Source organism: Crotalus tigris, unplaced genomic scaffold (assembly GCF_016545835.1).
Source record: "Crotalus tigris isolate CLP2741 ecotype Arizona unplaced genomic scaffold, ASM1654583v1 scf7180000019218.882973, whole genome shotgun sequence".
Classification (NCBI taxonomy): domain Eukaryota; kingdom Metazoa; phylum Chordata; class Lepidosauria; order Squamata; family Viperidae; genus Crotalus; species Crotalus tigris.
In genome coordinates, this window is record NW_024097440.1 from 502,962 (window position 1) to 516,554 (window position 13,593).

Here is a 13,593-nt window from a genome sequence, read left to right on the forward strand (position 1 = left end):
TTCCTATTTTGTCACAAATGTGTGTGAGAATAAGTTTCACAATACTCCCTTTTTTTTTACATTAGGCATATTCAATCCCTGGCCTGTGAACCCTGGACAGCTAGTAATGTGGCCCCACAAGAAAATATAAAAAATATATTAAAAAGTGAAGTTTGTTATCTATTACTTATTTTATATGTGGCCCAAAGCAATTCCTTTTCATTCAATGCAGCCCAGGGAAGCCAAAAAGATTGGACACCCATGTTGTGTATTGTCCACCTCTAATTGGATTATGGGCTGCAAAAAGGAAAAAGAAATGAAGAAAACTGGGAAACTTGATAGGGGGAAATTCTTGAATAATAAAAGATATTTGCTCACAATCTGATAATAAAGGACTGTTTCCCAAAAGCTAAGTTCTAACTCTATTTTACTGTTTTCACAGAGGTCAGCAAGTGGATCCAGTGAAATGGTAAATTGTTTCTTTACTATAATTTCCTTACAGCTAATGCCTTGGTGTTAGATGAACACGTACCCTGTAATGACTCCTCAGTTGGGGTTATGAAATAGGGAAACACAAATCTGGATAATCACCAGAAGGCAGCAGAGAGAAAACTTTAAACACCATCTAGTGGCCATCTAATTTGCAGCTGAGATCTTGTAGCTTATATTCAGATTCTGAAGGGAGTTTTTAGGATAGCATAAATGTATTTTTATGCTTCCTGTTAGAACAGCCACATTAGTACAGGCTGACAGATTTTTCTCCTTCAAACAGATGTATGTGTTGTGTGTGTGTGTGTGTATGTATGTATGTATGTATGTGTTTATTCATTTCTTTATGTATTTGTGTGTGTGTTTGTTTGTTTATTATAAAAAGCACCAACAATGAACAATGAAATTATCTCAGGGACCAGTCTTAGATTTCAGGGGAAGAATTGGCAAAGATGTAGAGCAGAGGTGGGGAACTATGGCCTCTTTATGACTTGTGGACTTCAACTCCCAGAATTCCTGAGCCAGCCAATTCTGGGAGTTGAAGTCCACAAGTCATAAAAGCGCCATGATGCAGAGCTACTGCCAAAAGATCACTCCTACTCATTAATCTGAAATAGGCCTTCAGAAATGATGGCAGGACCCAGATGAATTCACAGACATGAGGTGACCATTCAAGTAAACTGTACAGAGATTAAAAAGTCAAAACCAGTTTAGAACGAGCCCAGAAATGTAAAGGCAACCAAAATAACTGGTACATAATCCCCTAGAATAATGTTCCTCAATCTTGGCAACTTGAATATGTGTGGACCTCAATTCCCAGAATTGCCCAGCCGGCTTTGCTGGCTAGGGAATTCTGGGAGTTGAAGTCCACACATCTTCAAGTTGCCAAGGTTAAGAAGACTGCTCTAGAATCCTGTAGAATCCTAACTCACTGAGAAGAATGAAAATGGTGCTGTTATATTTCCACAGCGCATGACTCGCTTCATAGTCCCTCGACAACAGCAAGCAGATATACCTCCAGTACCTCCAGTACCAAACATACCTCCTATACCAATACCGGTAAGATCATCACGATTTTATCTGTAAAGACTACACTGATGGTACCTTTCCATTCCAATGACATAAGTTGTACTTAACAAAGCAGAAGAATCGACTTCCATATTCAAACATGCTTCACACATTATAGATGACAAAGGCTACTAGTGACAGCAGGATGTTGTTCTGTGATGATCTTGGCAGATCAAGGACGAGATTCTCCAGACATGATGCAAATAGAGCCTGACAATATTTTCTATTTTAGCCTTCCCCATCGCATTTGAGAACCTGCTTCTTTTGTAGACCTGGTCAAAACCTTTTCAGCTAAAGAGCTGCCAATCCAGATGCTTTGACAATATTTATAAGAAAATGTTTCTGTCCAGGGACAGATCATTCAGAAGGTCTAATTACAGAAAAGCAGATGTCCACTGATTTATGGCCCACTTGGGATCTGAGGTCCACTCCATCAGTGTGCTAAGATTTGTACACCATTGCTATCGCTAGATGGCACTGTAATATAAGTAACTCACACTGAGCAAGTTCACGATAACTTTTCTAAGTCAGATTCCATCTGTACTGTGAAGGATGGAGGAGAGAGACAGAGACAGAGAAAAATTGCTCAGCATTTTGCTAAGGAGTGTTTTGGCAATTTGTAAGCAACTTAATTGACAATGTGTATTCAACTGCCATTACTCTGGTGGACAGAGACAGGATCGATTGCCAAGAAAATAGGCCAATGAATGTTATTGGGTATGAAGAAGAATGCAGGTAGTCCTCGACTTATGACTACAATTGAGCCCCGAATTTCTGTTGCTAAGTGAGAAATTTGTTAAGTGAGTTTTGCCCCATTTTACGACTTTTCTCGCCACATTTGTTAAGTGACTCACGGCAGTTCTTAAATTAATAACATGGTTGTTCAGTGGATCTGGTTTCCCCATTGACCTTGCTTGTCAGAAGGTTGCAAAAGGGAATCACAGGACTCCGGGACAACCATCAAAATTGTGAGTCAATTTTCAAGCATGTAAATCATGTGACCATGGGGATGCTGCAACGGTCATAAATGTGAAAAATGGACATAACTCACTTTTTCAGCATCCTTGTAACAGTCACTAAATGAACTGTGGTAAGTCGAGGACTGCCTGTAAGTCCTATTTTATGCTCTTGTGCAGTGGTGGGATTCAAATATATGAACAACCAGTTCTCTGGATACCGCTTCTGGAAGTCCGTTCTGGGCCTGGGAAACAAGAAATTAGCTACCAGTTCTGCTGAACTAGTGCGAACTGGCTGAATCCCATCACTGGTCTTGTGTTTTATATGACTGATTTCTATATTCATTTGATCTTCCAGGTTCCTGTACCAATACCACTTGACCCAACTGCGGTATGTGATAATTCAATCATGGGGGGGGGGTGGAGGAGGAAGAGGGACAAAGGTTCAGATGAGAATCTTTCACCAGCTTCAAAATTGTGCCATCCAAATCACATGACTTTCAACAATTGACTGATTAAACATACAAGTTATTATTACATTTTATGGAATTGCTCCTCAAAGGATCTAGAACAGTGTTTCTCAACCTTGACAATTTTAAGGCATGTGGACTTCAATTCCCAGAATTCCACAGCCAGCAATTCCTTTGAGAAACACTGATCTAGAAAGTCAATGCCATTTCCTAGTTCTTTGCCTACCCTGCAGGGCACAATTCATGTATCCAAAAAATGTAGCATTCAGAACAAAATGGCAGCATGGCTTAAATCAGAGGGGCGCAGCAGTAGGAAGCATACCGAACTGACTGATATGTATCTGTTTTCTTTAGATAAATGCTGCAGGGATGCCGATAGCTCAATACCTAGTAAGACAATTTATCATTATTCATTTTGCATTATTTCTATCTAGGCTGGCATGTAGAAAAGTTAAGCATTTCTGCAAATTTACAACAGTCTGCTACAAGAACCTGAATAGGTTTGTAGTACTGTTAGGTCTTCTCCTTAAAAAGTTTGAGTATTCTGTAGACTTGAGTCTCCAACCTTGGTAACATTAAGACCTATGGACTTCAACTTCCAGAAATCCCCAACCAGCCATGCTGGCAGGGGAATTCTGGGAGCTGACGTCCACAGGTCTTAAAGCTACCAAGGTTGGAACACTGCAATTTCAACAATTCAAGAGGATGCCAAGCTGGAAAATCAGTGGTCGTAAACCCCTTCCACATTGTACAATGGAAGTTCCCAGGCTCCCTGAATAGAGAAAATAATTCACCAAAACTAGATGGGCAGAACATAGTTAAATTTTCCCACTTTGGGTTGAATTTCTACTGGAGTAATTTCCACATAACTTATATCAAAAAAATTCTATTAGTTTATCAGAATATTAAATACAAAGGAAAAAAATTCCACATAACTCATGACCATAGAGGGAAAGATTTAATTCTTCTAGTTGTTGTATATGTCTAAACTCATACAGAGCCTTCTCTATCTCTATAGAGATTTGCTTCCGGGTCCAATTCAAGGTGCTGGTTGTCACCTTCAAAGCCCTACATAGCCTCGGATCAGGTTATTTGAAGGACTGTCTTTTCCCGGTCACAACTAACCAACCCACCAGAGCGGGAAGGCAGGGAATGCTACGGGTCCCCTCTCCTAAGGAGATCCATCTAGCAGGACCAAGAAGAAGGGCATTCTCCGTGGTGGCTCCCTCCTTGGAACATCATCCCCACAGAGATAAGATTGGCCCCACTTTGACACTGTTGCTCAAGGCTCTGAAAACCTGTTTTTGCCAACAGGGCTGGGAAACCCAGAGTGGGATGGAGCCCATCAAATGGCTCATTTGATTGTTATCGCCAGAGGGGTGGGGATGTGTGTATTACTTTTTATTGTTTTTATAGCAATAGCATGTAGGTTTATTGTGTATATCGCCCCATTGTGCTTTACCGCACTCTCTGAGCGGGTTACAATGTCAGCATATTGCCTCCAACAATCTTATTTTAGCCTTGTAAGTTGCCCGGAGTCACTGAGAGTGAGTTGAGTGTCCATATAAATACAAACAAACAAACAAATAAATAGCAGTTGTAATTACTGGTTTCAAAAGCTGATTATCTACCGCCCATCTATGTCATCTCAGACTTTCCAAAAAGGCACGCAGAGCAGAGGATAAGATTCAGCTTAGCTAAAGCAAATTACCAGGGCTAAGTGCAGTACAAAAATAATGAGGCCATGGTCATTAATAAGGGAACTGATTGTATACTTGCATAAATGAAGAGGTTGTTTCCTTGTTATTTACATTTTCCCAACCTGAAACTTGGCACTGATAACAGATGCTGAGTCCTAGCTTTAACTCAACTAACAGCACCCATTAATTTTAATAAGCTGAATAACATAGTTAGAATTTAAATCTGAAGAGGTGCCTCAGAATAAATTGAAACGTATTTCTTCCATTAGATTAGGTGACATGCCAAGTTTCTGAAAGATTATTGAGCCCCACAAAATCCATGTGGCAGCTCAGTTACTACACGTGGGAGGTGAAGTGGTTATATTTGCCTGAACTTGTACTGTATAGGGTGAAAGGATTACATTTGTCTAAAATGGTATACGGTCCCCAGCTTGAGCAGGGGGTTGGACTAGAAGACCTCCCTTCCAACTCTGTTATTCTGAATGTGAATGCTTATGCCTGGTCCTACTTCATGTGATTTGGAATTTCCCCCCTCTTTCCTTGCTTTTCACTAGGTTCCAGCACCTGCTCAGGTAAGACCAATGCTCTTCATTCAGTCATCTTTCAATCGTGAAGTTCTGAAGGCCTAGGACAGGCGTAGGCAACCTTGGCTCTTTTATGACTCGTGGACTTCAACTCCCAGAATTCCTGAGCCAGCCATGCTGAGGGGAAAGGGAGAGGTTTCCATCTGAGCCATGGTGGCTCAGGAATTCTGGGAGTTGAAGTCCATGAGTAATAAAAGAGCCAAGGTTGCCTATCCCTGGCCTAGGAGTTCTAAAGTCCCAGAGCACCTTGTCTTTTTAAGAACAGTGTGACATCTAATTGCCAAAACACTACTGTGTATCTGTAGATGTAGATACAGATTAGATCAGTGGTTCTCAACCTGTGGGTTGGAACCCCATTTGGGGTCGAAAGACCATTTCACGGGGGTCGCCAAACAAGGCTGTCCGCCATTTTTTCCCCCTTTTCTTTGGCCACGCCCCTGGCACCCGGTGATGTATAAGTGGTTGGGGGTCACCACAACATGGGGGACTGTATTATGGGTCGCGGCATTAGAAAGGTTGAGAACCACTGGATTAGATATATATATAGATATATAGATGTCTTTTAAAATACTAAAAATGCGAATCCTGGGCATTATGCTAACAAATAAAAGAAAAAACGAACACCAGGATATAATAAACTAGCCTGTTTAATATAAACAAGTCTGTGGTTAAGAAGAGTCACTAAGCTTTCATCCGGCCAAAAACTGCTGGCGTCATCAGAGTTAGAATAGCAGATCGGGAAGGCAGCTCATATAGCCTCCTGCCTCTGCGCCCGGCTCCTTGAGGGCGTCATCGGCCTATTGATTGTATTACTCCGTATCGCGCATAAATAGATGTAGATATAGATTAGATAGATATATATAGATATAGATGTAGATATAGGTATAGATTAGATAGATATATAGATATAGATATAGATGTAGATATAGGTATAGATTAGATAGGTATATAGATATAGATGTAGATATAGGTATAGATTAGATAGGTATATAGATAAAGACAGTGCTTTTTTTCTAAAAAAAAAAAAAAAGGTGCCAGAACTCACACACATCATACAACTCGCCTTGCCTACCCTACAAGGTTCCATCCAAAAAAGGTGCCGGAACTCCGTTCTGGGCGTTCTATAGAAAAAAAGCCCTGGATATAGATATAGATGTAGATGTAGATAGATATAGATATATAGATATAGATATATAGATATAGATATATAGATATATAAATATAGATATACAGTAGATATAGATATAGACATAGACACAGATACAGATATATAAAAAACTAGATGGCTTAAGCAGCTAAAGACCAGCTGTGCATGGGGGGGGGGGGAGAAGAGTATCTCCTGGCCCATGTGCCAAAGTGTCCTCAGAGATTCTTCTGTGCTAGAGATCCAGTTGTATAGGATAGATCCAGGGGCATTTGCTGTACCAGCTAAGCTTGTCTGAAACTCTCTTATATATTACAGGACCCTTGCATTGCCATTCAAAGCAGTGACTAGTTTGTGCTGTTGTTGTATTACATTTCTATCTTGATTTCCCTGACAACCCTAAGCAGCTTTCATGGGTGACAGGATGGGGGGGGTATCTTCTTTCTACAACATAGTGAGATGGGCTGGGCTATATCACGGTCCCCTAGTTTGGGCTTTGTTGAAGCTTTGCTGCCAAGACATTTTGAGTGTGGCTGGTGCTAAGTGTGCACAAGAGGAGAATGAAGCCAGTTTTGTTGATTGTCCTTCTGTCTAGACACTCTCTGCCCTTTTAATGTGACACCTCTTTACACCACCTTTCCCAAGACTTAACAGACAATCTTGCTTGGAGTTCCTCCGACTTGAGGCTAGGCAACAATTTACAGGTAATCCTCGACTTAAAACATTTAGGGACCGTTCTAAGTTACAACAGCACTGAAAGAAGTGATCTTTTTTCACATTTACGACGGTTACAACATCCCCATGGTTACACCATCAAAATTCGGATGCTTGCCACTCACTCATGATGGTTACAGTGTCCCGTTCATATATTATGTGATCACCTTCTGTAATCTTCCAACAAGTGGAGTCAATGGGGAAGCCAGATTCATTTAACAACCATGTTACTAACTTAACAGTTGCAGTAATTCACTTAACCAGTGTGACAAGAAAGATCGTAAAATGGGGCAAAACTCACTTAACAAATATCTCACTTAGCAACAGGCATTTTGAGCTCAATGGTGGTCATATGTCGAGGATTACCTGTATGGTGAATATAAGCAGCACTCCTGTTTTGGAAAATTCTAGCTCTCAATATAATTGCTATAGACCAGTGATGGGGAACCTTTTAGACACCAAGTGCCCAAAAACTGGCCCCACCCCCATTCTACTCCTTGCCCTGCCCCTGCTCTGCCCCCACCCCCTCCCCCTCCCCGCCTGCCCGCAGGGTCACTCACCACCTCCAGGGCCCGTTGCAGATCGCCAGGCAACCCAGCAGCGGCATGGCAGCCACGCCCTCTGCCCGCGCCCCACAACATCAACTGTGCACGATGGGGCGTGAGAGCGAAATCTTGTCTACGCTGCCTGGCTGCCATGTCCTTAGCTGTGCTGCTTCGCGTGGGCCATGCTTGAGGGCGATTCTCCTCCAGGGGGGCTACTGGTGAAGAGAGGGCTGCAGGGGAGGCGAGGCTGGGGCAATAGCATGTGTGCCCACAGAGAGGGCTCTGAGTGCCACCTCTGGCATGCGTGCCATAGGTTCGCCACCACTGCCAAAGACCGAGACATCAATGGCTCAGAGCCACTGAGGTAGGGGCACAGCCTTTACACATGAAAGGGGCTTCAGATTATTAATTAAACCCTGTGATGGGAATTCAAAATACTATACTGATTTTGTGTTTCTTATTTTCCTTTGACCTTCTATCTCTTTTAGTTTTACCCTGGATTTCCTGGAATGGCGGTAAGATCTGCATTGCCGCATACTCAGGTTACTAAGATCCAAGATTCTATTCATACAATGTCATATTATCCATCAGTCCAATGAGTAGGATGGACTTTTTAGTTAGGAATGAAAGATATCCAGCAAAGGTGTGGAAAAGGGAAGATGGGTTAAAAAAAACGAGACAACTTCTGAAATGCAAATTTTTGTGCATAAGTTTTAAGTCCTACAGCCGCCCAAAGAGATATTTAGTCCAACATTACAGAGCCTCATTTCAAATTAATGGCAATCTTTTCCAGACCACATGGCATTTTATAGTGACCTTGAGACAGTGGTGGGATTCAAATATGTGAACAACCGGTTCTCTGTGTGGATGCCACTTCTGGAAGTCCACTCTGGGCCTGGGCAACAAAAAATTACCAGTTCTGCCGAGCTGGTGCGAACTGGCTGAATCCCACCATTGCCTTGAAATCATTTCTTGCTTTCCTAAACATACCTACAGTTTTGTGAGAGCAGGTTGGAAGTTATTTTTGGTGTCCTCAGGACCTCCAGATGGTTCAAAACAAGGTCTGGTACTCTAATTCTTTCCTTACTACTAATATACTGTATGTATAAAACAGCTAGAGGAGGAGACAATGGTATGATGAGGAAAGTACTTAATTAAAAGGGAGGATGACTTTCGTAAGGGGGGGGGAAGCATGTGAAATGCAAGGTACATAATTTGTCGAGAACAGGCACTCCCAGTAGAGCGTTTTTGTCAGAATGGGAATGGAATGCAGGTCAACCACATTAATTAGTTTACTAAAAAATACTTGCTGCAATAATCTAACATGTACTCTTTTCCTAGGGCTTTCCACCTATCCTAGGGGTAAGTAGTTTATGTTATTTTACATAAAACTCACGTCCTTGTCCTTATCCAGCTTAAACAGTGCTAGAAACAGTGCAGATTCCCAAGGGATGACCATGTAACCATTCCATCCAAACTCCTACTCCTCTTACTGAAGCAAGTGTTCTCCAATACTTTCACATACAGCTTTATCTTATGGTACAGGTAGTCCTCCACTTACGCCCACAATTGGGATCAACTATTAAGCAAGGTGATTGTTAAGTTCTGCCCATATTTTTTTGCCATTGCTGTTAAGCCACATCGCTGCAATTGTTAAGTGAATCACACGGTTGTTAAGTGGATCCAGCTTTGCCCATTGTTGGAAGCCGACTAGGAAGGTTTCAAAGGGCAATCACAGGCCCCCAGGATATCTCAACCATCATAAACACATGCTAGTTGCCAAGCACCCAAATTTTAATCACATGACCGTGAGGATGTTGTGACGGTCTTAAGTGCAAGGACCAGTCGTAAGTCACTTTTTCAGTGCCGTTGTAACTTTGAACAGTCCCTGAATGAATAAATAGTTCTGGTAGCTGAATGACAATATCATGCTAGCACAAGCATTTCCCACCATTTCCCAATTTCTATGCAGGAAAAGTGATGTCTTGAAGGCCAGCAATTTTGCCTTTGTACCAACAGCTGAGACTTTTCTGGCCAGACACATAGAATAGGAATAGACTTGGAAGGGACCTTGGAAGTCTTCTAGTCCAACCCCTCTGCTCGAGCAGGAAACCCTATACCATTTCAGACAAATGGTTGTCCGTAGTGGACAATCATTTAAATATGAGCCAGCAGTGTGCTGCAGCTGCCAAAAAAGCCAACACAGTGCTAGGCTGCATTAACAGAGGGATAGAATCAAGATCACGTGAAGTATTAATACCACTTTACAATGCCTTGGTAAGGCCACACTTGAAATACTGCATCCAGTTTTGGTCATCACAATGTAAAAAAAGATGTTGAGACTCTAGAAAGAGTACAGAGAAGAGCAACAAAGATGATTAGGGGACTGGAGGCTAAAACATATAAGGATCGGTTGCTGGAATTGGGTACGTCTAGTTTAACAAAGAGAAGGACGAGGGGGGACATGATAGCAGTGTTCCAATATCTCAGGGGCTGCCACAAAGAACAGGGAGTCAAGCTATTCTCCAAGGGGCCTGAAGGCAGGACAAGAAGCAACAGATGGAAACTAACCAAAGAGAGAAGCAACCTAGAAGTAAGGAGAAACTTCCTGACAGTTAGAACAATTAACCAGTGGAACAACCTGCCTTCAGAAGCGGTGAATGCTCCAATACTGGAAGTTTTTAAGAAACTGGACAGCCATTTGTCTGAAATGGTATAGGGTTTCCTGCCTGAACAGGGGGTTGGACTAGATGACCTCCAAGGTCCCTTCCATCATCATCATCATCATCATCATCATTATTATTATTATTATTATTATTATTATTATTATTATAGGATGGGGTTAAAAGCTAGCAATGTATTCCTCCAATCCCCCTCCAAAAGAAAAAATGCGAAGCAAGAGAATTTTAGAACTAGTTCTGATTTAATGGTGATATGCGCACTCTTGATCTAGGAGCAATGATTGGTGCTTGGTTTGCCTTCCCAACCCTCCGAGATAAGCAGAGGCAATCCAATTCCTTCAACATTCCTTGGGGGAGAAGGGAGGACTGGGAAATGAAAATGGGGGCAATGCCCCAATTTTGCAAGCATCTCTTTAGTCCTTGTTGCACTTGTAGAATATTGTAATAATACAACCACTCACAGCTTAATTTCTAAAGTCTCAGACAGGAGAGGATTAAAACCTGTAGACTATTTAAGGCATGTAACCCAAGCACTTGCATGGTAGCATTTCCATAGCATCTTTCCATAAATGCAAAATGCAAACCGGCCTTCTCCAACCAGGTGTCTTCCCAAATGGCTTGGATGAGAAACCCTAACTGTCCCACAGAGTATCCCGGCTTGGGGAAAGCTAACCGCTTGGAAGATCTTCCTGGACCTCATCAGCTATGACCATAGCATCCAGGTGAAGCTTTCCCAGCCCTCTCCCCCTCCCCACCATCTCAAACAGGGAGCTGTGGTTGCAGGTTTTCAGAAAGGACAAAAGATTATGAGTAAGGATTGTGGTGCATAAGGATAGGATACCTTTTTTTTTTTTTAACCTAAAACAAAGATCATCTACTAAAGACAGTGAACGCTAATCTATATGTTGACCTTTATTGTGAGAAATAAAAAATTACATTTTTTTTCAACAGTAATAGAATTCTTGCAGATATGGAGTCTCTTGGTACGTATCAAATATTCTTTGGTATTCAGTTATATTCTTTGATTGTTTTATTAAATGTTTAATGTCCACAAGATTTGACAGAGAACTTAAAATTGGGGAAGGTATCATTTTTAGGACCAAATCTCTATCTCTGTCTGTCAGTCTATCTTTCTCTGTCTGTTTGTCTGTCTGTCCATCCATCCATCCACCCTCTATCTATCTATCTATCTATCTATCTATCTATCTATCTATCTATCTATCTATCTATCTATCTATCTATCTATCTATCTATCTATCTATCTATCATCTATCTATATCATTTATATCATGTATCTATCAATCTACCATCTGTCATGTCCATCCATTTCTATCTATCTATCTATCTATCTATCTATCTATCTATCTATCTATCTATCTATCTATCTATCTATTTCTATCTATCTATATCTAATCTATCATCTATCATCATAGTATTTTACCTTCACCAGGAGAATACTTAGATTTTTCAGAGATTTGAATTTTCAGAGACTTGTTTGTGAATAACCAGTTTGCAATATTCATGCCTAAAATGATTGTTGTTTGTGAAGACAAACAAAGCATATAGCGTTAGATCCCAAGAATCTGCTTCAATACAGTTCTCCACTGCAAGAAAATGTGCAATATGAAGATACTTTAGGAATGGCCCGAGTTTCCATATTTTGCTGGCAGAAATTTTGCCAGAAATTGAATCTGGTATCTTGTGCATGCTCAAACAATGAGTAGTACTCCAGCCATATAATGGTCGGGTATGTACCCACCCTGCTTCTTCACCTTCACACCATTGCCTATCACTGCAGTGAAGCTATACCTAGATGTCTGAGCCTTCAGTTCTCATAATCCATCACTTAATTCTGGAATTTGAAGTTCAATCCATCTGAAAAGCACCAGCTGATGGAAGGCTAGATTACAAGTAAAATCATTCCAGAATTGTTTGTTGTATTATATATATCATGTGTCATAGGGAAACTATACTTGTAATTTGGAACCGTGTGAACAAAACCTTTGCTGCTTAGATGCTGCACTGTAAAACTCAAGTGCTCAACTATAAAATCTGTTTTGATTTCTAAAGGTGTCAATGAAAACGTGAGAGAGATCATCCAAGAAGACTTACCTATTTCTAATTTCCTGCTACAGTTGCCAACCACAGCTTTAGTGCATTCTAAATGTCATATTTACTCTAAATGTTTTTAAAAAATTGTCTTCATTTCATTGATAACAATGTACATTTCCATTGTGAAGTTACGTTCTTTATGATATGCAAAACCATCTAATAAGGCAATGATTGGTAAAATGCAGAATACTTTCATCTCACTTATGGAGTTTTTAAAAGAAACCCTAAGCTTTGATTTTCCAATCTATCTGAGTTCATTTGATTAAAATGTCTCACAGCTTCCAAGCTAATATATTGTGTTCTGTTTATTGCACAAATGCATTACCTCTCTAATAAAAAATGCCTAAGTAAATAATACAAACCAGTGTAGTACATTTATGTTTATAGAACTGAAATTAAGAGCATTTATTCTTTTTGAAGCAAAAAGAAATGTGCTAGCTTTTAGTTTTCACATTTTTACTGCTCCTGTTCATTGCATCATCCGTAGCAGTTCACAAAAGCCTAACCACAACATAATGTCAAGTCAGTAACCTAGCGCAAATTTAGAAATGTTTTTATTCTCAAAAGACACACATTTAAGCTGTTCAATGGGCTCCTACAATGTCTTGAGCTGACTGTTTACATTATAGATATTTTTTTTTAATGAGAAACTGGAATGCTTTGGTTTCCATGTTATTTTTATTCCTAGAAATGGCATCTGGATCTCATATCCTTAAATTTTAGCGGGTGAGAGAATTGAAGATAGCTGCAGCCTGAAGCTTTCCTTAAGACGGCCTACTTTCTCAGAAAAAAAAAGGAAAAATAAACGGTAGATAGTAGGAAACATCCTCTAGGAGAGGAAAGTTAGGGAAGGTAGCAAGAAAAGAATGGTTAAACTGAGGCTCCACAATGTGTTGTCTGGTTGATAATCATTTTGTAAAGGGATTATCTCCTCAAGTATCTGAAAGAATACCCAGTTATTCTTAGAATGTCAAATGTTTCCTGTCAATCTGGACCTCTGAAGTATCAATTCCCAGAATATAAAGAGTATTCTCCTTATAATGGAATAATCGTCCAGTACATTAGAAATCAGGGATTCAAAACTTCCCTTTGTCTATTGCACCACCAAATGAAGATAAAACACAGAGCAATGAATTAAGCCATATTTCATG

General features: G+C 40.5%; 1 protein-coding gene across 6 annotated transcripts in view; it reads left to right on the plus strand.

The window, feature by feature from the left end:
* LOC120316055 (SH3 domain-containing protein C23A1.17-like) overlaps positions 1-12,799 on the plus strand; it is a 70,567-nt gene extending 57,768 nt beyond the window's left edge. For 3 of the 6 annotated variants that reach the window (XM_039361211.1, XM_039361212.1, XM_039361213.1), the window contains 10 exons: positions 422-448; positions 1,438-1,527; positions 2,851-2,883; positions 3,317-3,352; positions 5,217-5,234; positions 8,138-8,191; positions 8,991-9,011; positions 10,932-11,052; positions 11,282-11,313; positions 12,401-12,799. In XM_039361211.1, the coding sequence (XP_039217145.1) occupies positions 422-448; positions 1,438-1,527; positions 2,851-2,883; positions 3,317-3,352; positions 5,217-5,234; positions 8,138-8,191; positions 8,991-9,011; positions 10,932-11,039 (387 nt within the window). In that variant the 3' untranslated portion in view covers positions 11,040-11,052; positions 11,282-11,313; positions 12,401-12,799. The remainder of the gene's footprint in view (positions 1-421; positions 449-1,437; positions 1,528-2,850; positions 2,884-3,316; positions 3,353-5,216; positions 5,235-8,137; positions 8,192-8,990; positions 9,012-10,931; positions 11,053-11,281; positions 11,314-12,400) is intronic. The other 3 variants (XM_039361214.1, XM_039361215.1, XM_039361216.1) reach the window with 3 other exon arrangements.
* Positions 12,800-13,593: the final 794 nt, after the last annotated feature.